General features: G+C 51.2%; 1 protein-coding gene across 1 annotated transcript in view; it reads right to left on the reverse strand.

Moving 5' to 3' along the window:
• Nucleotides 1-11,125: 11,125 nt before the first annotated feature.
• The window catches only part of abhd16a (abhydrolase domain containing 16A, phospholipase), a 40,232-nt gene continuing 27,556 nt past the window's right edge, over nt 11,126-23,801 (reverse strand). The window contains exons 15-20 of the mRNA XM_080182016.1: nt 23,609-23,665; nt 22,245-22,307; nt 18,669-18,745; nt 17,864-17,962; nt 16,059-16,105; nt 11,126-14,625 (exon numbers count right to left, since the gene is read on the reverse strand). Of these exons, the coding sequence (XP_080038142.1) occupies nt 14,542-14,625; nt 16,059-16,105; nt 17,864-17,962; nt 18,669-18,745; nt 22,245-22,307; nt 23,609-23,665 (427 nt within the window). The 3' untranslated portion in view covers nt 11,126-14,541. The remainder of the gene's footprint in view (nt 14,626-16,058; nt 16,106-17,863; nt 17,963-18,668; nt 18,746-22,244; nt 22,308-23,608; nt 23,666-23,801) is intronic.

The raw sequence follows: 23,801 nt of genomic DNA on the forward strand, positions 1-23,801 counted from the left end.
TCTATATATAAACCACCCCGAAGCCCTCGATTAGTTTCCAGTCTGTAACTCACTCCCTCTGCGCTTGATCCTAACTCACAGACCACAATCAGTAAGGATCGACAGCAACACCTCCTCCACGATCGTCCTCAACACCGGTACCCCACAAGGCTATGTTCTCAGCCCCCTACTATACTCCTTATACACCTCTGACTGTGCAGCCAAATTCCCCTCCAATTCGATTTTCCAGTTTGCTGATGACACCACCATAGTGGGTCAGATCTCAAACAATGACCAGACAGAGTACAGGAATGAGATAGAGAATCTGGTGAACTGGTGCGGCAACAATAATCTCTCCCTCAATCTCAACAAAATGAAGGAGATTGTCATCAACTTCAGGAAGTGTAAAGGGGAACATGTCCCTGTCTACATCAACAGGGACAAAGTATAAAGGGTCGAGAGCTTCAGATTTTTAGGTGTCCAGGTCACCACCAACCTGTCCTGGTCCCCCCCATGCCGACACTATAGTTAAGAAAGTCCCACCAACACCTCTAGTTTCTCAGGAGACTAAGGAAATTTGGCATGTCTGCTACGACTCTCACCAACTTTTACAGATGCCCCATAGAAAGCATTCTTTCTGGTTGTATCACAGCTCGGTCTGGGATCCTGCTCTGCCCAAGACCGCAAGGAACTACAAACGGTGGTGAATGTAGCCCCAATCCATCACACAAACCAGCCTCCCATCCATTGACTCTGTCTACACTTCCCGCTGCCTCGGGAAAAGCAGCCGGTATAATTAAGGACCCCACGCACCCCGGACATTCTCTCTTCCACCTTCTTCCAACGGGAAAAAGATACAAAAGTCTGAGGTCCCGTACCGACCGACTCAAGAACAGCTTCTTCCCTGCTGCTGTCAGAGTTTTGAATGGACCTACCTCGCATTAAGCTGATCTTTCTCTACACCCTCGCTGTGACTGTAACACTACATTCTGCACCCTCCTTTCCTTCTCTATGAATGGTATTCTTTGTCTGTATAGTGCACAAGAAACAATACTTTTCGCTGTATACTAATGCAATGTGACAATAATAAATCAAATCAAATCAAACCAATTTGTGTAACTTATTTTCCATCGGTTAAACCAGGTTCTTTGTGATAGCAACTTTAATGTCACAGAAGCCAAATGAAATAATCGAAAGCTCAAATGAAAAGAATGATTCTTTTACAGTATGGAAACAGGCCCTTCGGCCCAACTTGTCCATGCCATCCACTTTTTACCACTAAGCTAGTCTCAATTGCCTGCATTTGGCCCATATCCCTCTATACCCATCTTACCCATGTAACTGTCTAAATGCTTTCTAAAAGACAAAATTGTACCCACCTCTACTACTACCTCTGGCAGCTCGTTCCAGACACTCACCACCCTCTGTGTGAGAGAATTGTCCCTCTGGACCCTTTTGTATCTCTCCCCTCTCACCTTGAACCTATACCCTCTAGTTTTAGACTCCCCTACCTTTGGGGAAAAGATTTGACTATCTAGCTGATCTGTGCCCCTCATTATTTTATAGACCTCTATAAGATCACCCCTCAGTCTCCTATGCTCCAGAGAGAAAAGTCCCAGTCTATCCAGCCTCTCCTTATAACTCAATCCATCAAGTCCCAGTAGCATCCCAGTAAATCTTTTCTGCACTCTTTCTAGTTTAATAATATCCTTTCTATAATAGGGTGACCAGAACTGTACACATTATTCCAAGTGTGGCTTTACCAATGTCTTGTACAACTTCAACAAGACGTCCCAGCTCCTGTATTCAATGTTCTGACTGATGAAACCAAGCATGCCGAACGCCTTCTTCACCACTCTGTCCACCTGTGACTCCACTTTCCAGGAGCTATGAACCTGTACCCCTAGATCTCTTTATTCTGTAACTGTCCTCAACATCCTACCATTAACATCCTGCCCTGGTTCGATCTATCAAAATGTTAATCTAAGTTAAACTCTATCTGCCACTCACCAGTCCACTGGCCCAACTGATCAAGGTTAAATTGTTTAACTGCACTTTCCTTTTCCTTCTTTCCACTGACTTATCAGAATGATTTGGGTCGTGGTATTGTCACTGACCTATTAACCCCGACTAATGCCCTGGGGACCCGGGTTCAAACCACAGCAGCTGGAGGAATTTCAATTCTGTTAATAAACCCGGGATTGAAAAGTCGATCTCAGTAACGGTGACCGTGAAACCATTGTTGATTATTGGAAAAACCTACCTTCTTCACCAAGGGCCTCTTTTAGGGAAGGAAATTCTTACCCGGTCTGGCCTACATTTCTCTAATATAAAACATTATTTATTATTGTCAAAGGTAGGCTTACATTAACACTGCAATGAAGTTACTGTGACAATCCCCTAGTCGCCACACCCTGGCACCTGTTCGGGTACACTGAGGGAGAATTTAGCACGGCCAATGCACCCTAACCAGGACATCTTTCAGACTGTGGGAGGAAACTGGAGCACCCGGAGGAAACCCACGCAGACATGGGGAGAACGTGCAGACTCCATGCAGATAGTGACCCAAGCTGGGAATTGAACCCAGGTCCTTGTGAGGCAACAGTCTAAACAGCGTGCCACTATTAGGGGGCAGCATAGTGGCACAGTGGGTTAGCAATACTGCCTCACACGCCAAGGAACTGGGTTTGGTTCTCGGCTCGGGTCACTGTCTGTTTGGAGTCTGCACATTCTCCCCATGTCTGCATGGGTTTCCTCCAAGTGCTTTGGTTTCCTCCCACAGTCCAAAGATGTGTGGGTTAGCTGGATTCATCATGCTAAACTCTTAGTGTCCAAATATGTGCAGGTTAGGTGGATTGGCCATGCTAAATTGTCCCTTAGTGTCCAAAGATGTGTAGGTTAGGGGGATTGGCCATGCTAAATTGTCCCTTAGTGTCCAAAGATGTGTAGGTTAGGGTGGATTGGCCATGCTAAATTGTCCCTTAGTGTCCAAAGATGTGTAGGTTAGGGTGGATTGGCCGTGCTAAATTGTCCCTTGTTGTCCAAAGATGTGCAGGTTAGGGTGGATTGGCCGTGCTAAATTGTCCCTTGTTGTCCAAAGATGTGCAGGTTAGGTGGATTGGCCATGCTAAATTGCCCCTTGTTGTCCAAAGATGTGCAGGTTAGGTGGATTGGCCATGATAAGTTGCCCCTTAGTGTCCAAAGATGTGTAGGTTAGGGTGGATTGGCCATGCTAAATTGCCCCTAAGTGTCCAAAGATGTGCAGGTTAGGAGGATTGGCCATGCTAAATTGCCCCTAAGTGTCCAAAGATGTATAGGTTAGATGCATCGGCCGTAGGCCGTAGATGCGTAGGTTAGGTGGATTGGCCATGCTAAATTTTCCCTTAGGGTCAGGGGGACTAGCTAGGTTAAAGTGCATAGGGTTATGGGGATAGGACCTGGGTGGGGTTGTGGTTGGTACAGACTCGATGGGCCAATTGGCCACCTTTTGCACTGTAGATTCTATGATCGATAAATCTGCCATCCTTACCCGGTCTGGCCTACATGTGACCCACAGCCAATGGGATTGAGTTTTAACTGCCCTCTGAAATGGCTGGGTGAGTGAGTGCTCCGTGGAAGGGCAGTTAGGGATGGGCAGTGAGTGCTGACCTTGCCAAGCCGTGCCCACGTTCCAGGGAAAGGAGGAATGGAAGGAATGTTGCAGTGTCCTGTGCCAGGCATTCCCCTGACAGTTCTCACGTTCGTTCCACCACTCCCCATTCCGGTATCATGTTGATCCCTTTGTTCATTCCTCTCTCCGTTCTGAAGGATTCCCGCCCGGAATGCTGCCCAGCCACATTTTTCACCTGTAGTTACTAAACCTGTTCTCACTATTCAACACCTTCCACATTCCAACCCCTTACATCGTAACGCTGGAACAGGCAAGATACATTTTAAACTGTCTGCATGTTTGATGCTTCTCAGAACTCTGGCATAGAAACTAGAAGGAGGCCATTCAGCCCCTCGAGCCTGTTCTGCCGTTCTTCTTGATCATGGCTGATCATCAAATTCAATATCCTGATTCCCCCCCTCCCCATATCCCTCTCTCCCTTTAGCCCCAAGATCTATATCTAATTCCTTCCTGAAATGACACAAGGTTTTGGCCTCAACTACTTTCTGTGGGAGTGAATTCCACACATTCCCCACCCTCTGGGTGAAGAAATGTCTCCTCATCTCTGTCTTACCCTCAAACTCTGACCCCCTAGTTCTGGACTCTCGCCACCATCGGGAACATTCTTTCTGAATCTTTCCTGTCTAACCCTGTTAGAATTTTATAAGTTTCTATCAGATCCCCCTCTCACTCTTCTAAACTCCAGTGAATATAATCCTAACCAATTTAGTCTCTCCTCATATGATAGACCTGCCATCCCAGGAATCAGCCTGGTAAACCTTCACTGTGCTCCCTCTATAGCAAGGACATCCTTCCTCAGATAAGGACACCAAAACTGTACACAATTCTCCTGGTGTGACCTCACCAACGTCCTGTACAATTGCAGCAAAACATCCCTGTCCTTATACTCAAATCCTCTCGCTATGGAGGCCAACATACCATTTGCCTTCTTTACTGCCTGCTGTACCTGAGCGCTTACTTTCAGCGATGGGAGGTATAGCATTTATTCTTGTCTAAATTCCAAAGAGAATGGAATATATATTTCATGGCTTGTCCAATTCAGGGACTCCCTCAGTAACGAAAACAGGGGTTGGAACTTCTCGAGACGCTTGAACACTTTTGATTTGATTCATCGTCACATCTATCAGGATTCAGTGAAAAGTATAGTTTCTTGCGCGCTATACAGACAAAGCATGCCATTCATAGAGAAGGAAAGGAGAGGGTGCAGAATGTAGTGTTACAGTCATAGCTAGGGTGTAGAGAAAGATCAACTTAATGCAAAAGGTAGGTCCATTCAAAAGTCTGACAGCAGCAGGGAAGAAGCTGTTCTTGAGTCAGTTGGTACGTGACCTCAGGCTTTTAATGGAAGAAGGTGGAAGGGAGAATGTCCAGGGTGTGTGGGGTCCTTAATTATACTGGCTGCTTTTCCCGAGGCAGCAGGAAGTATAGACAGAGTCAATGGATGGGAGGCTGGTTTGTGTGATGGATTGGGCTACATTCAAGACCTTTTGCTGTTCCTTGCGGTCTTGGGCAGAGCAGGAGCCCAGACCGAGCTGTGATACAACCAGAAAGAATGCTTTCTATGGGGCATCTGTAAAAGTTGGTGAGAGTCGTAGCGGACATGCCAAATTTCCTTACTCTTCTGAGAAATTAGAGGCGTTGGTGGGGCTTTCTGAACTACAGTTGACCTGGGGAGACCAGGACAGGTTGTTGGTGATCTGGACACCTAAAAATTTGAAGCTCTCGACCCTTTCCACTTTGTCCCCATTGATGTAGACAGGGACATGTTCTCCTTTACACTTCCTGAAGTCGATATCAATCTCCTTTGTTTTGTTGACATTGAGGGAGAGGTTATTGTTGCCGCACTAGTTCACCACATTCTCTATCTCATTCCTGTACTCTGTCTCGTCCAATTCACAAACTCCCTTAACCATGAAAACAGGGGTTGGAACCTCTTGAGACTCTTTAACACTCTTTATTATTGTCACATTAGTTTGCAATTAAAAGTACTGTTTCGTGTGCACTGTACAGACAAAGCATACTGTTCATAGGGAAGAAGGTGCAGAATGTGCTTACAGTCATAGCCAGGGTGTAGAAAAAGATCATTTAAAGGAAGGTAAATCCATTCAAAAGTCTGACAGCAGCAGGGAAGAAGCTGTTCTTGAGTCGGTCGGTACGTGACCTCAGACTTTTGTATCTTTTTCCTGTTGGAAGAAGGTGGAAGAGAGAATGTCCGGGGCGTGTGGGGTCCTTAATTATCCCGGCTGCTTTTCCCCGAGGCAGCAGGGAGTGTAGACAGAGTCAATGGATGGGAGGCTGGTTTGTGCTTGAGGGAATATGAAAAAGGACTGTACGCTGTGTGGTGAAAACTATTCTTGCCTGAAGCCTGAGAGCGCAGGACAAGAACCTCAACTCCCGATGCAACTCGGATCTTTTTGCTCGTGCGCAGACCAGGACCGGACTGCGCTCGAGCACACACGCAGACGCGTGGGCCCACGCGTTTTTTGGGCCCAGCCCACCTGTGCAGGAGGAAAACCAGGATGGAAATCGGAGTCAGGAGCAGGCCACCGTGGGAGGCTCATGTCCCAGAGAATGAACAGGGAAAGACCCAGAGAGGGGAGTCTGGCTCCCGGAACACGTCCCTTAAAAAGGGAGGAGCAGAGAAAGACGTCCCTGTGAGGCAACGCGCCATTAGAACATAGAACATAGAACACTACAGCGCAGAACAGGCCCTTCGGCCCACGATGTTGCGCCGACCAGTTAAAAAAAACGACCCACTAATCTAAACCAATCCCTTTTCGTCCATAAACCTATCCACGGATCTCTTAAACGCCCCCAAACTAGGCGCATTTACAACTGCAGCAGGCAGGGCATTCCAATCCCTCACCACCCTCTGGGTAAAGAACCTACCCCTGACATCCGTCCTATAACTACCCCCCCTTAATTTAAAGCCGTGCCCCCTCGTGCTAGCTTTCTCCATCCGAGGAAAAAGGCTATCACTATCCACCCTATCTAAACCTCTAATCATCTTATATGTTTCAATAAGATCCCCTCTTAGCCGCCTTCTTTCCAGCGAAAACAACCCCAAATCCCTCAGTCTCTCCTCATAGGACCTCCCCACCATACCAGGCAACATCCTGGTAAACCTCCTCTGCACCCTCTCCAAAGCTTCCACATCCTTCCTGTAATGTGGGGACCAGAACTGCACACAGAACTCCAAGTGCGGCCGCACCAGAGTTGTGTACAGTTGCAACACGACGCTGCGACTCCTAAATTCAATCCCCCTACCAATAAACGCCAAGACACCGTATGCCTTCTTAACAACCTTATCTACTTGATTCCCAACTTTCAGGGATCTATGTACACATACACCTAGATCCCTCTGTTCATCCACACTATTCAAAGTCCTCCCGTTAGCCCTATACTCAACACATCTGTTATTCCTACCAAAGTGAATCACCTCACACTTCTCCGCATTAAACTCCATCTGCCACCTCTCGGCCCAGCTCTGCAACCTGTCTAAGTCTCCCTGCAAACTATGACACCCTTCCTCACAATCTACCACACCTCCGACTTTGGTGTCATCAGCAAATTTACTAATCCACCCAGCTATATCCTCATCCAGATCATTAATAAAAATTACAAACAGCAGTGGCCCCAAAACAGATCCCTGAGGCACACCACTCGTAACCGAACTCCATGACGAATTTTACCATCAACCACCACCCTCTGTCTCCTATCTGCTAGCCAATTCCTGATCCAATTTCCTAGACTACCCTCAATCCCATACATCTGCATTTTCTGCAGAAGCCTACCATGGTGAACCTTATCAAACGCCTTACTAAAATCCATATATACCACGTCAACTGCCTTACCCCCATCCACCTCTTTGGTCACTTTCTCAAAAAACTCAATAAGGTTAGTAAGGCACGACCTACCCGCTACAAAACCATGCTGACTATCTCCAATCAATTCATTACTCTCCAAATAACCATAAATCCTATCCCTAATAATTTTTTCTAAAACCTTGCCCACAACAGAAGTAAGACTCACCAGTCTATAATTCCCGGGGAAGTCTCTGTTCCCCTTCTTAAACAATTGGATAGAATGATTCCCCCCTTCATGTCTACCTGGAGAAGGCAAAGATTTTGACACTGAGCTGGTGTCTTGGGGTTTGAGTGGATACTCGGGAACCGGAATCTCAGGAGATGAGATTTAAGCACCGCGAGGTGAGCCATCCTTGATGCTCTCCGGGTTCAAGCTGCCTTTGGAGAGGATTCCCAGGTTAGATCTTGGAAAGCGGAGCCTGGAATCCCTCAGGAGGGAGGTAAGAGTCAAATTTGTTGTCTCACCAGCCAGGATTTTACTGTCCCGCCTGTCACAGGATTGGAGCAGGCAAGGGGCAGAACTGTTGACCTCAGGTGGGATTTTACCATCTCGGGACAAGCGAAGCGGTAAAATCCCACCCCACCGTGTTTACTGACACCTGTTCTGAAATCCATGGACTCTGACTTGGTCACATCTGTCATTTACTGTACACTGTAATGCGTTTAACCAGAGTTGACTTGTTATTTTAAATATATTCAGTATTAATCCAAAATGATAGAGAATGTTGGCACAGTTAATTAGCACTGCTGCCTCACAGCACCAGGGACCCGGGTTCAATCCTTGCCTTGGGTGACTATGTGGAGTTTGTATATCCTCCCCACGTCTGTGTGTGTTTCCTCCAGATCCTCCAGTTTCCTCCCACAGTCCGAAGGTGTAGAGGTTAGTGGATTGGCCATGCTAAATTGCCGCTTAGTGTCCAAAGATGGGCAGGTTAGGGTGGATTGGCCATGCTAAATTGCCCCTTAGTGTCCAGAGATGGGTAGGTTAGGGGGGATTCACATGGATACAAAAATGTGTAGAGGGACAGGGAGTATTGAGAAAGCTGGGGGGAGGTGTGGGGGCAGTGGGGGGGTGGGGGCTGCAGAAGGATTTGGACAGGTTAGGAGAATGGGCAAAGAAGTAGCAGATGGAATTCAATGTGAAAAAGTGTGAGGTTATTCACTTTGGATGAAAAAATGCAGGTATAGACTATTTTCTAAATGGGAGAATGCTTAGGAAATCAGAAACACAAAAGGACTTGGGAATCATTGTTCAAGATTCTCTTAAGGGTAATGTGTAGGTTCGGTCGGCAGTTAGGAAGGCAAATGTAATGTTTGCATTCATGTCGAGAGGGCTAGAATACAAGAGCAGGGATGTACTTCTGAGGCTGTATAAAGTTCTAGTCAGACCCCATTTGGAGTATTGTGAGCAGTTTTGGGCCCCGTGTCTAAGGAAGGATGTGTCGGCCTTGGAAAAGGTCCAGAGGAGGTTCACAAGAATGATCCCTGGAATGAAGAGCTTGTTCTATGAGGGATGGTTGAGGACTCTGGGTCTGTACTCGTTGGAGTTTAGAAGGATGAGGGGGATCTTATTGACACTTACAGGATACTGCGAGGCCCTGGATAGAGTGGACATGGAGAGGATGTTTCCACTAGTAGGAAAAACTAGAACCAGAGGGCACAACCTCAGGCTAAAGGGTCGATCCTTTAAAACAGAGATGAGGAGGAATTTTTTCACTCAGAGTGGGGAATCTGTGGAACTCTTTGCTGCAGAAGGCCAGGTCATTGTCTTTAAGACAGAGATAGATAGGTTCTTGATTAATCAGGGGATCAGGGGTTATGGGGAAAAGGCAGGAGAATGGGGATGAGAAAAATATCAGCCATGATTAAATGGCAGAGCAGAGTCGATGGGTTGAGTGGTCAAATTCTGCTCCCATGTCTTATGATTGGCCACGCTAAATTTCCCTTACTGTCCAAAGATGTTTGGGTTGGATGGATTGGCCATGCAAAATTGCCCCTTAGTGTCAGCCAGGTAAATACATGTGGTTACAGGGATATGAGCTGGTTGGGATTGTGATCAGTGCAGACTCGATGGGCTGAATGGCCTCCTTCTGCACTGTAGGGATTCTGTGATTCTCATAAATCTTGGCAATTGTTTTATCTTTTTGACCATTTTGTTGGAAGATTCTTTGCATTTGTTCAAAACTGGTAGAACCTCTCTGTTCACTGAGCAAGCTGCTGAATCTCAAACTTCACAGCATCAAACAGAACATCACTGCTCCGGAACTGAATATTCCCAATAACTCGGGGACCTGGCCAAGGAACAGAAGTGTTTGTTGGAAACTCAGAGACTGAACGTCACTAGAAGCAGCTTGACAATGAAGATGGGGAGATCAACACCTGGGGACACACAAGGTTCACTTTTACCTGTCCCGCAGCTCATTCTCTCTCACAACAGGTCGTGCATCTGCCACCACAGGCTTATAGTTTGAAAGGGTGTCACTTGAAAGAGAGATGATGACCTTGTGGTATTATCGCTTGACTATTAATCCACAAATTCAGCTAATTTTCTGGGTGTGGCACGGTGGGTTAGCTCCGCTTCTTCACAGCGCCAGGAACCCGGGTTCGATTCCCGGCTTGGGTCACTGTCTGTGTGGAGTCTGCACTTTCTCCGTGTCTAGGTGGGTTTCCTCTGGGTGCGCCGGTTTCCTCCCACAGTCCAAAGATGTGTGGGTTAGGTGGGTTGGCCGTGATAAATTGACCCTTAGAGTCAGGGGGACTAGCTAGGGTAAAGTGCATGGGGTTGTGGGGGTAGGACCTGGGTGGGATTGTGGTCAGTGCAGACTTGATGGGCCAAATAGCTTCCTCCTGCACTGTAGGATTCTGAGACAATACTCATCTCTTTAATCTGTGCTTAATCCTCTCTCCACTCGCACTCTCTGTACCTGTAAAGACTTACCTGCTCAGACTCTCATTCCAACTACTATCATGCAGTTGTGTCTTTGTCTACATGCTGGGTTTGTGAACCTTCCTCTCCACTCACCTGATGGAGTAGAGCTCTGAAAGCTCCTGATTCCAAATAAACCTGTTGGACTTTAACCTGGTGTTGTGATACTTATTCAGGAAAGGGTATTCTGTTGCTTGTAACTTCAATTCTCCCACCCTTTGCAATCCTTGTTCCCCCCTGCCCCCCCCTCGGATTCAGGATAGGTCAGGACATCTATCATTGAGAAGCTGTTCAGTACCCTGCGTTCCTGAGCTGTGTCTCGTGGTGACTGCTACATTTTCTTCAGAGGCACCCCCAACTCTGCAGCGATGGCTGGGCGACAACACCAAGGTGACAAAGTGGTGAGAGACGGGGCCTGACGGGGGCAAAGGGACAACTCAAAGGCCACATCGAGAAAGAAACCTCCTTCAACGCGCCAGCGATTCCCCACTGAAAACAGCAGCCGCGAGCAGTCAGCTTTTCACTGTGGTTTTCTTTTATCGCTAAGTTATCCATCCACATACAAACCACTCTTCAGATATGACGTTCAATGATGCACTTTATACATTCTTAGAAACCATCGAGGGGGTGAGTGAGGGAGAGAGGGGAGGGAAGGAGGGAGAGGAGGGGAGGGAAGGAGGGAGAGGAGGGGAGGGAGAGAGAGGGGAAGGGAGGACAGGATGATGGGAGGGACGGAGGGAAAGGTTTTCCTTTGTTTGAAATTTGGTCCCAATTGACAAACACAAGGAGATGGGTCGATAATTTTACAGAGTTTCGGGCACTGAGGAAGCCTATATCCCCTCCCCAGCCAGCACACATCGCCTGGGCAAACTGATCGCAAGACTACGAAGAGATAACCCTTCACTTCATCACGAGTTTAAAAAAAAACCAAAAGAACAGAAGCACAAACATGCTCTCGCTCACTTTCACAGCAGTCAGGTGGAGGTTCCAAAACAAGAGAACTAAATTATTCAGGAGAGGGATTGAAAATTCCAAGGAACGGCGGGAATCCTCTTCTGGAAAAGAGAGGATGATTGCTCGCTGGATTACTAACTTTGAGAAACCGTCACTGGGCTAAATTGTCACCCAGGCGCGAGGGATTTGCTGCTGGGGTTTTGACTCGTCCGGACAAATGCAAGAATACCAAATTTCCAACTCTCACCACAATTCATACTGCAGGAGAAAAGGACACCAGCTGATTTCGTCAGTCCACTCCTTTCGTGTCCAAATTAACATTAAAGAACAGATAGGCCACAACATCCCAGTTCCTGCACCGCCACCCGCTTGGTGAAGACATGTGGGGGAGGCCATGGGGCTGGAACTATTCGGGGGATGGTGGGGGGAAGAACCTATGACAATAAATGAGGAGAGGGCAGTGTGCCACGAGACCTTGGTATCCTTGTGTACAGTCACTGAAGGAAGTGCGCAGGTACAGTTGGCCTTCATAGCGAGAGGTTGAGTACAGGAGCAGGGATGTGTTGTTGCAATTATATAGAGCCTTGGTGAAGCTACATCCAGAATATGGTGCGCAGTTTTTGTGTGTTTATTGGAGAAAATATATTCTTGCTATAGAGGGAGTGCAGCAAAGGTTTACCAGGCTGATTCCTGGGATGGTGGGACTGACGTATGAGGAGAGATAGACTAGCTTTGGGTTATAATCGCTGGAGATCAGAAGAATGAGGGGGAGATCACAGAGAAACCTGTAAGATTCTAATAGGACTGGACAGGGTGATGCAAGGAAGAAATTCCTGATGATGGGGGAGTCCAGAACCAGGATTCAGAGTAGACCATTTAGGACAGAGATGAGGAAAGACTTCTTCACCCAGCGAGTGGTAAATCTGTGGAATTCGCTCCCACAGAATGTAGGCGAGGCCAAAACATTGCCTGTTTTCAGGAAGCAGTTAGATATCGCACTCAGGGTGAAGGGGATCAAGGGATACGCTGGGGGGGGGGGGAGGAAGGGGGGGAGAAAATCAGGCTATTGAATTGGATGATCAGCAATGATCAAAATAAATGGCACAGCAGCCTCAAAGGGCCGAACGGCCTCCTCCTATTTTCTCCATTTCTACGAGGACACAATTGGCTCGACTCGCGACTTACTGTCCAATCAGCATCACTTTTCCTCCTGTCGCAAAAGTGCTGGCGACCAGTTTAAAATTTGGTATTCTTGTGTTTGTCCGGAAGAGCACGAGGAGAAAAGCCTCGGCCACACGTCCCTCTTTCAAAGCCGAGGCTGACGTACAGTTCACGAGACAAAGAGACTGAGCTCGACAGAGTTAGGATACGGAATTCCACCAATGGTGAAACAGACTCCGGGAATGGGGGTGGGGGATGAATGGAAGTTTTAATCTAGTCCACCCATTGGGTAACTGACGGCTCTGGGAGTCGGAGTTGGCTCCGTACCCTGGACCTTTCTAATGAGGGTAAGAGAGTCACATCTCTGTCCCACTCTCAGACACTCCCGTCCAAGCGGCTGGGCTAAGATGCTGTGTGACCATTCCCAATGCTCACCGTTTCACCAGGCTTCCCAGCTCAGCGCAAAGGGGGTGGAATTCCAGCACAATAACAGGGACGTGCTTAGCTGCAGCCGCCTCCCTGGGCTGGGCCCACCTCCTCTGATATACATTCTTCACACAGGAAGATCCCAAGATAAGCGGTAGTGGGATTGTCGGCTGTGTCGTAGGTCTTCTTGAGGAACCTAATCACTATCCAGCAACCTCGAGTGGGCCCAAGTGTGTGAGAATGTGTGTGTGTGTGTGTGTGTGTATGTGTGTGTGCATGTGTCTGTATCTCTCTCTCTCTGTCTCAGGGGGTCTGTGGGGATTGAACAGATGAAGGGAGGGAGGCGGGCGGAGCTGGGGGGGAGGCAGGCGGAGAAGGAGGGAGAGAGTGACAGAGGGAGGGGAACTGGACAAGGAGGCAGTGAGATAGAGAGAGAGAGGGGACAAGGGGAGATAGAGACAATACGATGAGGAGCTCAGGTCTTTCAGTCTCTCCCTGAGCTAGTCTGTGAGGAATGGATTGTTCAGAGAGGGATACAGAGATGGAAGGGAGGAATGGGTGGTGATGGTGAGAGGTGTACGCAGCACCAATACTGGGCTCTGGACAGGGTGGACTTACTGCCCTGTGTCTCAGCCGCCTATCCCAACAACTGCCTGGGTGGCACTTCCCATTTCCACTGTTCCTGCGTGTGTGTAACAGCAGCCCAAGCAGGTGGAACACCGTGAGTGTGTGCGCATGTGTTTGAGAAATTTAGCCACAAGGGTTGATATTTTCCAGGTGGAAGTGGGTCCAGGTTCCCTCTCTCTGGGAGTGCAGGGGAAGCTGAGCCAATGGACTGCTGCAAATGGAAGATGGTTGCGTACAAAGGTCAGTGTTGACTTACAGAGCGGTGCAGACATCCACACCCCGCCCCACAGGGCACACTGACAAGCGTACAGCATTTCCCATCTTCGCTGGAAGTTTCTGTAACTCAAGGCATGTGACACGGTTTTAAACAGACACGGGGACCAACGTGAGACCGAGACACAGCAGAGGAGCAGCAGATTCAGCGCCTCTGCGTGTGCGTGCTGGCTTAGCAATAACAAAAGGGCAACTGCAAAAACTGGGAGGGGAAAATCTTCATCCTCAATGCCCAAGAACCAGCCAACGCTTGCCCGAGGCGCCTCACCAATCCGTAACGTGAGGTGCTGGAGAGGTTTGGAGGACCCAGAACCCACAGGAGAGAAATGGGAGAGGGGGAGATGGACAGACGGAGGAAGGAAAGGATCTCGAGCAGTCTAAGACAAAGGGACGAGGCCTGCCGGAGAAGAAGCTGCTTCAATCCCATTTCAAAAAAGAAAGAATCGTTACAACTTCAGATCCAGAGTCAGAGACGAGGGACAATCCCCTCGGATTCGGAACAGAAAAGACGTGGCAGGAAGGTTCGAATGCCACGGCGTGGGGCCAGACCGGGAGTTCAATACAGCAGCAGAACCTGGAGATGTCTTCCCACGGGGAGCGTCAGTCTGCGACGCCATTCTCTCTGCCTCGCTCACGCTGGGCTGTGCTGGCCAATCCCTCTACAAGGACCAGGGCAGCGCAAACTCGTATGATGGCAGCGGTGTGCAGTGCGTGGCATCAAAGTTCTTCATGTGTTTGTGTGCCTGGAACACAAGAGGCGAAGGGGCTGTGAACACGCAGACTTCCCAACCTTCACCTCCGAGACTCTGCCCCCCACCCCACCACCACTTCACCTGTTCAATCCTCACAGAACCCCCCCCAAGACCATCTCCCCTTCACCTGATCAATCCCCCACAGACCTCCCTGAGACCCCCCTTCACCTGATCAAACCCCCACAGACCTCCCCGAGACCCCCCTTCACCGGATCAATCCCCCACAGACCTCCCTGAGACCCCCCTTCACCTGATCAAACCCCCACAGACCTCCCTGAGACCCCCCTTCACCTGATCAAACCCCCACAGACCTCCCTGAGACTCCCCTTCACCTGATCAATCCCCCACAGACCTCCCTGAGACCCCCCTTCACCTGATCAATCCCCCACAGACCTCCCCGAGACCCCCCTTCACCTGATCAATCCCCCACAGACCTCCCTGAGACCCCCCTTCACCTGATCAATCCCCCACAGACCTCCCTGAGACCCCCCTTCACCTGATCAATCCCCCACAGACCTCCCTGAGACCCCCCTTCACCTGATCAATCCCCCACAGACCTCCCTGAGACCCCCCTTCACCTGATCAAACCCCCACAGACCTCCCTGAGACCCCCCCTTCACCTGATCAAACCCCCACAGACCTCCCTGAGACCCCCCTTCACCTGATCAATCCCCCACAGACCTCCCCGAGACCCCCCTTCACCTGATCAATCCCCCACAGACCTCCCTGAGACCCCCCTTCACCTGATCAAACCCCCACAGACCTCCCTGAGACCCCCCCTTCACCTGATCAAACCTCCACAGACCTCCCTGAGACCCCCCTTCACCTGATCAATCCCCCACAGACCTCCCTGAGACCCCCCTTCACCTGATCAAACCCCCACAGACCTCCCTGAGACCCCCCCCTTCACCTGTTCAATCCCCATAGACCCTCCCAAGACACAAGCATTTAGCTGTGCGCAGAAACTGGCTGCAAAATTAACTCGAATTAGAAGCAGGAGGCCATTTGGCCCATCGAATATGTTCTACCTTTCCATAGGTTCATCAGATATAGCAGCAGAATGAGGCCATTTAGCCCATCGAGTCTGCTCTGCCATTCGATCGTGGCTGATGTGCTTCTCACCCCCATTTTTCTGCCTTCTCCCCATAACTAATTAAAAATCTGTCAAACTCCTCCTCACATTTACTCACTGTCCCGGCATCACCCCCCCCCCCCACCCCCCCCTCACTCTGGGGCAGTGAATGCCACAGATTTTGCTTCCTAATACTTTCCCCTAATTGGGACTCCCCACTCCAGTGGAAACAAGCCCTGATCTATCCACCCAATCAAACCCTTTCACCATCTCGAACACGGTGGTCCGAGGACCCCTCTCGACACACAAACCGCGACAAGCAACCCTGCCGGGGTCTGGGATAATCACTCACCAGGAATATCGCCAGCTGCCTCCTCCCCTCGGCTGGCATGTCTTCCCCTGGTGGGAAAAAAGAAGCGAAACAAAAAAAGTGAGACCAGTGCAGAGTTAGAGAATCATCGAATCCCAGCAATGCAGAAGAGGCCGTCCAGCCCATCGAGTCTGCATCGATCACAGGCCCTATTCCCATAACTCCACACATTTACCTTGCTCATCCCCCAACAATAAGGGGTAATTGAGCACGGCCAATTCACCTAACCGCACATCTCTGCAGTGTGGGAGAGAGCTGGAGCACCCGGAGGAAACCCACACAGACACAGGGAGAATGTGCAACTCCACACAGACAGTGACCTAAGCCGGAATTGAACCCGGGTCCCTGGCGCTGTGAGGCAGCAGTGCTAACCCACTGTGTCACCAGGAATTGAACCCGGGTCCCTGGCGCTGTGAGGCAGCAGTGCTAACCCACTGTGTCACCGGGAATGGAACCCGGGTCCCTGGCGCTGTGAGGCAGCAGCGCTAACCCACTGTGTCACCGGGAATGGAACCCGGGTCCCTGGCGCTGTGAGGCAGCAGCGCTAACCCACTGTGTCACCGGGAATGGAACCCGGGTCCCTGGCGCTGTGAGGCAGCAGCGCTAACCCACTGTGTCACCGGGAATGGAACCCGGGTCCCTGGCGCTGTGAGGCAGCAGCGCTAACCCACTGTGTCACCGCGAATGGAACCCGGGTCCCTGGCGCTGTGAGGCAGCAGTGCTAACCCACTGTGTCACCGGGAATGGAACCCGGGTCCCTGGCGCTGTGAGGCAGCAGAGCTAACCCACTGTGTCACCGGGAATGGAACCCGGGTCCCTGGCACTGTGAGGCAGCAGTGCTAACCCACTGTGTCACCGGGAATGGAACCCGGGTCCCTGGCGCTGTGAGGCAGCAGTGCTAACCCACTGTGTCACCGGGAATGGAACCCGGGTCCCTGGCGCTGTGAGGCAGCAGTGCTAACCCACTGTGTCACCGGGAATGGAACCCGGGTCCCTGGCGCTGTGAGGCAGCAGTGCTAACCCACTGTGTCACCGGGAATGGAACCCGGGTCCCTGGCGCTGTGAGGCAGCAGTGCTAACCCACTGTGTCACCGGGAATGGAACCCGGGTCCCTGGCGCTGTGAGGCAGCAGCGCTAACCCACTGTGTCACCGGGAATGGAACCCGGGTCACTGGCGCTGTGAGGCAGCAGTGCTAACCCACTGTGTCACTAAGCTGCCCTACTGGTGAGGTATTGAATTTATGCAATGAGTGAACAGCAAGCGGGTACACAGAGTCACTGTGGATGCACAGAGCCACCGCCAATCACCCTCAAACCAGGTCCACACTGTGCGGGACCAGGCAGCTCAGCCCCTGTGACCCAGCTCTCTGTACACAGGTTCAGATTCCACACTCCCAGCTCAGCCCCTGTGACCCAGCTCTCTGTACACAGGTTCACCCAGATTCCACACTCCCAGCTCAGCCCCTGTGACCCAGCTCTCTGTACACAGGTTCACCCGATCAGTGTCCACCTGCCAACCCAACAGCAACCCTTCCCAATGGTAACAAATTGCTGCTCCCTTTGAGTTTTGGTGCTCTCACTTTTCTGACCTGATGAGTGCAGGATGGAAAGTTTCGACAGGCTGTCTCTTTTCCCAGTAACACTTTGACGGATGGTCTGCTGTTCGAATGCAGGACGGGAGCATACAAGGGGAGGCAGGTTGGGTACAAGGTAGGGCTGACAGCGCAAGACGGAACACCAGCCCAGGCTAGATGGGCTGAATTACCAGCTGTAGAGGCCGCACTCACCGACAGTCCAGGGGAACTCCCCGCCGTGCTCCGACTTGTAGGACTGCAGGACGGAGGTGCACCAGTCATCGTCCACCTCGTACCGGCTGTACAGAGCGGCTGCAGAGGAAAACAGGGGAAGCTGGATGAAGAGTGAAGCTGAACGTACCGGGGCTCCTGCACGCCCGGGACCCGGTGTCCCCCACCCCCACCCTCCTGCCCCCGCCCTCCGAGGAGCTCTGTCTTTATACACACCCACCAGCAGGCAAAGTGCCAGCAAAGCCCTTTCTCAAACAGCCAATGCTGTCCTGACAAGCCGATGCACGCACAGCAAGAGTCCACAAACAGCTCCAGGAAAATAGTGGTTCATCTGTTCTGGGGAGGTAGCGTCGATTCAGAACCAGCTGCTCTTCCCGGCGGGGACATCTGCGCCCCTCACTATTCCCACTTCTTGGGTATTCCTGATTCCGATCCCCTCTGCCAGTGTCTTCAGCTGCCGTCACCTCCCCAACCCTCCCGCCCCAGGGTCAGGAGTTCCCCTCCCTCTCCACTTCCTTGTTAAACCCCCTCTGAACGAGTCTTTGGCCTGAACAGCAGTGGCTCAGAGGAACATCGCACGTTGTAACGTCCCCCGGCGTGACGGGAACCGTGACATATTCGTGCGTTCAGAGGGCTGCATCAACGTGGGACTGGGGGCAGCGCAGCACCCCCTCCGCGTAGCACCGGGAACATGGGCAATGTAAAAGCAGCAGGAGGCCATTCAGCCCTTCCAGACTGCCTGAGAACCGCTGTAAATATCAGAGTTGTCCGTGTGAGTTGAACTTACTTTCCTGCAGTGGATTTGAGGCACTCAGCCATTCCCGAACAACTCGGACTCCTTCCTCTTCCATCACCTTGGGGTACCTGGCAGCAGCAATGTGACAGCTTTAAACTGCGACAGTGCATGGGGTAAATTCTCAACTATCAAATCATCAATCAGTATTACACCCTCATTACAGACATTATCACTCACTGATTCCCATTACACCCTCATTACAGACATCATCACTCACTGATTCCCATTACACTCTCATTACAGATTATCACTCACTGATCCCCATTACACCCTCATTACAGATTACTCACTGATCCCCATTACACCCTCATTACAGATTACTCACTGATCTCCATTACAGATTATCACTCACTGATTCCCATTACACCCTCATTACAGAGATTATCACTCACTGATTCCCATTACACCCTCATTACAGATTATCACTCACTGATCCCCATTACACCCTCATTACAGAGATTATCACTCACTGATTCCCATTACACCCTCATTACAGATTATCACTCACTGATCCCCATTACACCCTCATTACAGATTATCACTCACTGATCCCCATTACACCCTCATTACAGGCATTATCACTCACTGATTCCCATTGCACCCTCATTACAGATTATCACTCACTGATCCCCATTACACCCATATTACACAGATTATCACTCATTGATGTCCACTACACCCTCATTACACAGATTATCACTCACTGATCCCCATTACACCCTCATTACACAGATTATCAGCCACACTGAAATCGGGGATGTTGGGAATTTGGAAAGCAGGAATTGATGAAGACTCACGGATCAGGCCCTCATTACACTCTTGTTACACCTCACCAGCCCGACCCTCTGGGGACCTCCTGGCCCACAGGTGGCAGTGTCTACAAGCAGCGAACGGGCTGACTGACCAGCTCCCTCAGCGCATATTGACCCAGAGTGGAGGTGATTTAACACTGGACCCTGAGAACACACAGGGGTGGGGATGGAGACCTCCAGCTCAGGCCTCACATCTGGAGGTAGCAGCGTGTAACTGCGAGTACAGACCTGCAGCGGAGAGATCAGGGACCCGCGCTGTGCTCAGCTGAAGGCAGGGTTAGCAGCGAGGACGCACATCACCCACTCCAAACAGCCGATGCTGCCATCCTCAGGAGCTGGGAGCTTTAATATTCGTTTGTGCTCCTTCAGTGAGTGACATGGGCGGCATGGTGGTTAGCGCTGCTGCCTCACAGCGCCAGAGATCCGGGTTCCATTCCCGGTGACACAGTGGGTTAGCGCTGCTGTCTCACAGTGCCAGGGACCCGGGTTCCATTCCCGGTGACACAGTGGGTTAGCACTGCTGCCTCACAGTGCCAGGGACCCGGGTTCCATTCCCGGTGGCACAGTGGGTTAGCACTGCTGCCTCACAGTGCCAGGGACCCAGGTTCCATTCCCGGTGTCACAGTGGGTTAGCGCTGCTGCCTCACAGCGCCAGGGACCCGGGTTCCATTCCCGGTGACACAGTGGGTTAGCACTGCTGCCTCACAGCGCCAGGGACCCGGGTTCCATTCCCGGTGACACAGTGGGTTAGCACTGCTGCCTCACAGCGCCAGGGACCCGGGTTCCATTCCCGGTGACACAGTTTGCGTATTCTCCCTGTGTCTGTGTGGGTTTCCTCCGGGTGCTCCAGTTTCCTCCCACAGTCCAAAGATGTGCAGGTTAGGGTGGATTGGCCAAGCTAAACTGTCCCTTAGTGTCAGGGGGATTAGCAGGATAAGCGCATGCGGTTACGGGGATAGGATTTGGGTGTGATTGTGGTCAGTGCAGACTCGATGGGCTGAATGGCGTCCTTCTGTACTGTAGGGATTCTATGATCTATCAATCCAACTGCTAAATAAAATGGTGAATTGATGTTATTTAAATCCAGCCGGGATTTCCAGAGTAAAGTTCCCCTCCCTTTACCCTGAGATTGGTGCGAATGGGGATCCCCTTCCCACACGGTGCAATGGAGGCGAGGGACGGGTTTGAGGGGAAGGTCAGTGAGCACACGAGGGAGCAAGCAAGCTGGGAGTGAAAGGAGGAAGGGCAGGAGGAGGCCGGTATGGAACCGGTCTGCCGGCCTGGATTAGATGGGCCGACTGGCCTGTTTGTCTGATGTACGTTGTCCGTATTTACAGACGTCACAGGGGATCAGAGGGGAGCTGGCGAGGTGGACACAAAACTGGCTCGGTCAAAGAAGACAGAGGGTAGCAGTGGAAGGGTGCGTTTCTGAATGGAGGGCTGTGACAAGTGGCGTTCCTCAGGGATCAGTGCTGGGACCTTTACTGTTTGTAATATATATATAAATGATTTGGAGGAAAATATAACTGGTTTGATCAGTAAGTTTGTGGACGACACAAAGGTTGGTGGATTTGCGGATAGCGATAAGGACCATCAGAGGATACAGCAGGATATAGATCAGTTGGAGAGATGGCGAATGGAGATTAATCCGGACGAATGTGAGGTAATGCATTTTGGAAGGTCTAATACAGATAGGAAATATACAGTAAATGGCAGAACCCTTCAGAGTATTGATAGAGGGATCTGGGTGTACAGGTACACAGGTCACTGAAAGTGGAGGTGGAGAAGGTAGTGAAGAAGGCATACGGCATGCTCGCCTTCATCGGCCGGGGTACTGAGTTTAAAAATTGACAAGTCATGTTGACGTGTTATAGAACCTTAGTTAGGCTGCACTTGGAATACAGTGTTCAATTCTGGTCACCACACTACCAGAAGGATGTGGAGGCTTTGGAGAGGGTACAGGAAAGATTTACCAGGAGGTTGCCTGGTATGGAGGGCATTAGCTATGAGGAGAGGTTGGAGAAACTTGGTTTGTTCTCACTGGAACAATGGAGGTTGAGGGGAGACCTGATAGAAATCTACAGAATTATGAGAGGTACGGACAGAGTGGATAGTCAGAAGCTTTTTCCCCCAGGGTGGAAGAGTTAATTATAGGGGGCACAGGTTTAAGGTGCGAGGGGCAAGGTTTAAAGGAGATGTACAAGGCAGGTTTTTTACACAGAGTGTGATGGGCGCCTGGAACTCGCTGCCGGGGGAGGGAGTGGAAGTGGACACGACAGTGCTTTTAAGGGGAGTCTTGACAAATCCATGAATAGGATGGGAATAGAGGGGTATGGTCCCCGGAAGGGTAGGGGGTTTTAGTTAAGACGGGCAGTGTGGTCGGTGCAGGTTGGGCTACACTAATGAGCTTTTGTAGTTCCTTGCAGTCAGGAGCCCAGACCAAGCTGTGATACAACCAGGAGGAATGCTTTCTATGGAGCACCTGTAAAAATGAGCCATCCCATTGGTCTCTCCGGTGAAGTTCGCCTGTAACAGGCACACTGCGGGAATCAGCTGTTGCTGAGGAAGGGCCCAGGGTGCGACGGTTTCCCTGGTCAAACAGCCTGCCAACGTTTGCTAACCGCTGTGTAAGCAGCCAACAGTGAGTGGGGGGCAGTTGGGGGGTCAGTCAGGCACTGAGGGAGGGGGTAGGAAAAGGGCAAAAAAAGAAAGGTGGGTCAATGGCTCAGACAGGAAACGGCAGCGGGTCCCTTACCTGAACTGCAGGAATCTCAAGAGAAGATCATTGCCACGATTTGACATGATGTCTTCTGGAACGCTGAGGAGAAGGGCACAGAAAAGTAACAGCTGGTTAAGGTGCCAGGGTAGAGGCTGGTCACTGTCTTCTCCATTTACCATTTCTTCCCAGGGTTAGAAACTTCTGGCGGTTAGCACTGCTGTCTCACGGCGCCAGGGACCCGGGTTCCATTCCCGGTGACACAGTGGGTTAGCACTGCTCTCTCACAGTGCCAGGGACCCTGGTTCCATTCCCGGTGACACAGTGGGTTAGCACTGCTGCCTCACAGCGCCAGGGACCCGGGTTCCATTCCCGGTGACACAGTGGGTTAGCGCTGCTGCCTCACAGCGCCAGGGACCCTGGTTCCATTCCCGGTGACACAGTGGGTTAGCACTGCTGCCTCACAGCGCCAGGGACCCGGGTTCCATTCCCGGTGACACAGTGGGTTAGCGCTGCTGCCTCACAGTGCCAGGGACCCGGGTTCCATTCCCGGTGACACAGTGGGTTAGCACTGCTGTCTCACAGCGCCAGGGACCCGGGTTCCATTCCCGGTGACACAGTGGCACTGCTATCTCACAGCGGCACTGCTATCTCACAGCGTTAGGGACCGAGGTTCGATTCCCGGCTCAGGTCACTGTCTGTGCGGAGTTTGCACATTCTCCCCGTGTCGGCGTGGGTTTCCTCCGGCTGCTCCGGTTTCCTCCCACAGTCTAAAGATGTGCGGGTTAGGAAGACTGGCCTTGCTAAATTGTCCCTTGGTTTGCCGCTGGGAACCCGGCCTGGGTACGGAATGGTCTGTGCAGGTTTCACAGTGACAGCAGAGTGAGTTACAGGTCCTGCTCACTGTGTCTGTGGAGGTGCCTGGAACCCACACCGCACTAAAGCAGCCACACACACACACAGTCAGTTGGTGCTGTCTCGGGAACCAGCACCTATTCTGCCTCGCGAGGCCGGCACACCGAGATTCTCTTCATTTTCTGATTCCGAACTTCACCCTCGGGTTGAGGATCTCTCCCTCCCTCCCTCCCCCCCCATCTCCATCAGAGCAACTCCAGGCAGCGCAGTTCCTTGCTCACACCACCGGGTGTCAGCCAAGCGCTGGGAGCTGAATGTGACAGAATTCCTCAGCTGGGCGCGAGAGGCCATTCGGTCCACCCCGTCAATGCTAGCTCTTTGTCCAGTTAGCTCCAGTCCCCTGCACTTTTCCCCTGCCAATCTTACCCCTTCGAGTGATGCTGACGGGTGAGGTACAGGTCGACAGGGGGTGTGGGGCGGGTGAAGGAGATGGTGACGGGAAGGGGGTCCCTCACAGAGGCCCCAATCCGAGGGGGCGTTCCACTTACGTGGTGGTGATGATCTCATCCTTGGTCCGCCTGATCAGCACCACGGGTCCCTGATACCTGCCCAACGGAAAGTGAGAAGCTTCAGACAGCGACCCTTCGCAACTTAGACACAGACACAAAACCACGGCGCGTTCCGGGGCTGTGACCCAGCACGGTCCAGCTGTGGGACATCCCCGGGGCCCGGGAGGGGGTC

This window comes from Carcharhinus amblyrhynchos, unplaced genomic scaffold (genome assembly GCF_965287045.1).
Source record: "Carcharhinus amblyrhynchos unplaced genomic scaffold, sCarAmb.v2.hapA scaffold_45, whole genome shotgun sequence".
NCBI classification, from domain to species: domain Eukaryota; kingdom Metazoa; phylum Chordata; class Chondrichthyes; order Carcharhiniformes; family Carcharhinidae; genus Carcharhinus; species Carcharhinus amblyrhynchos.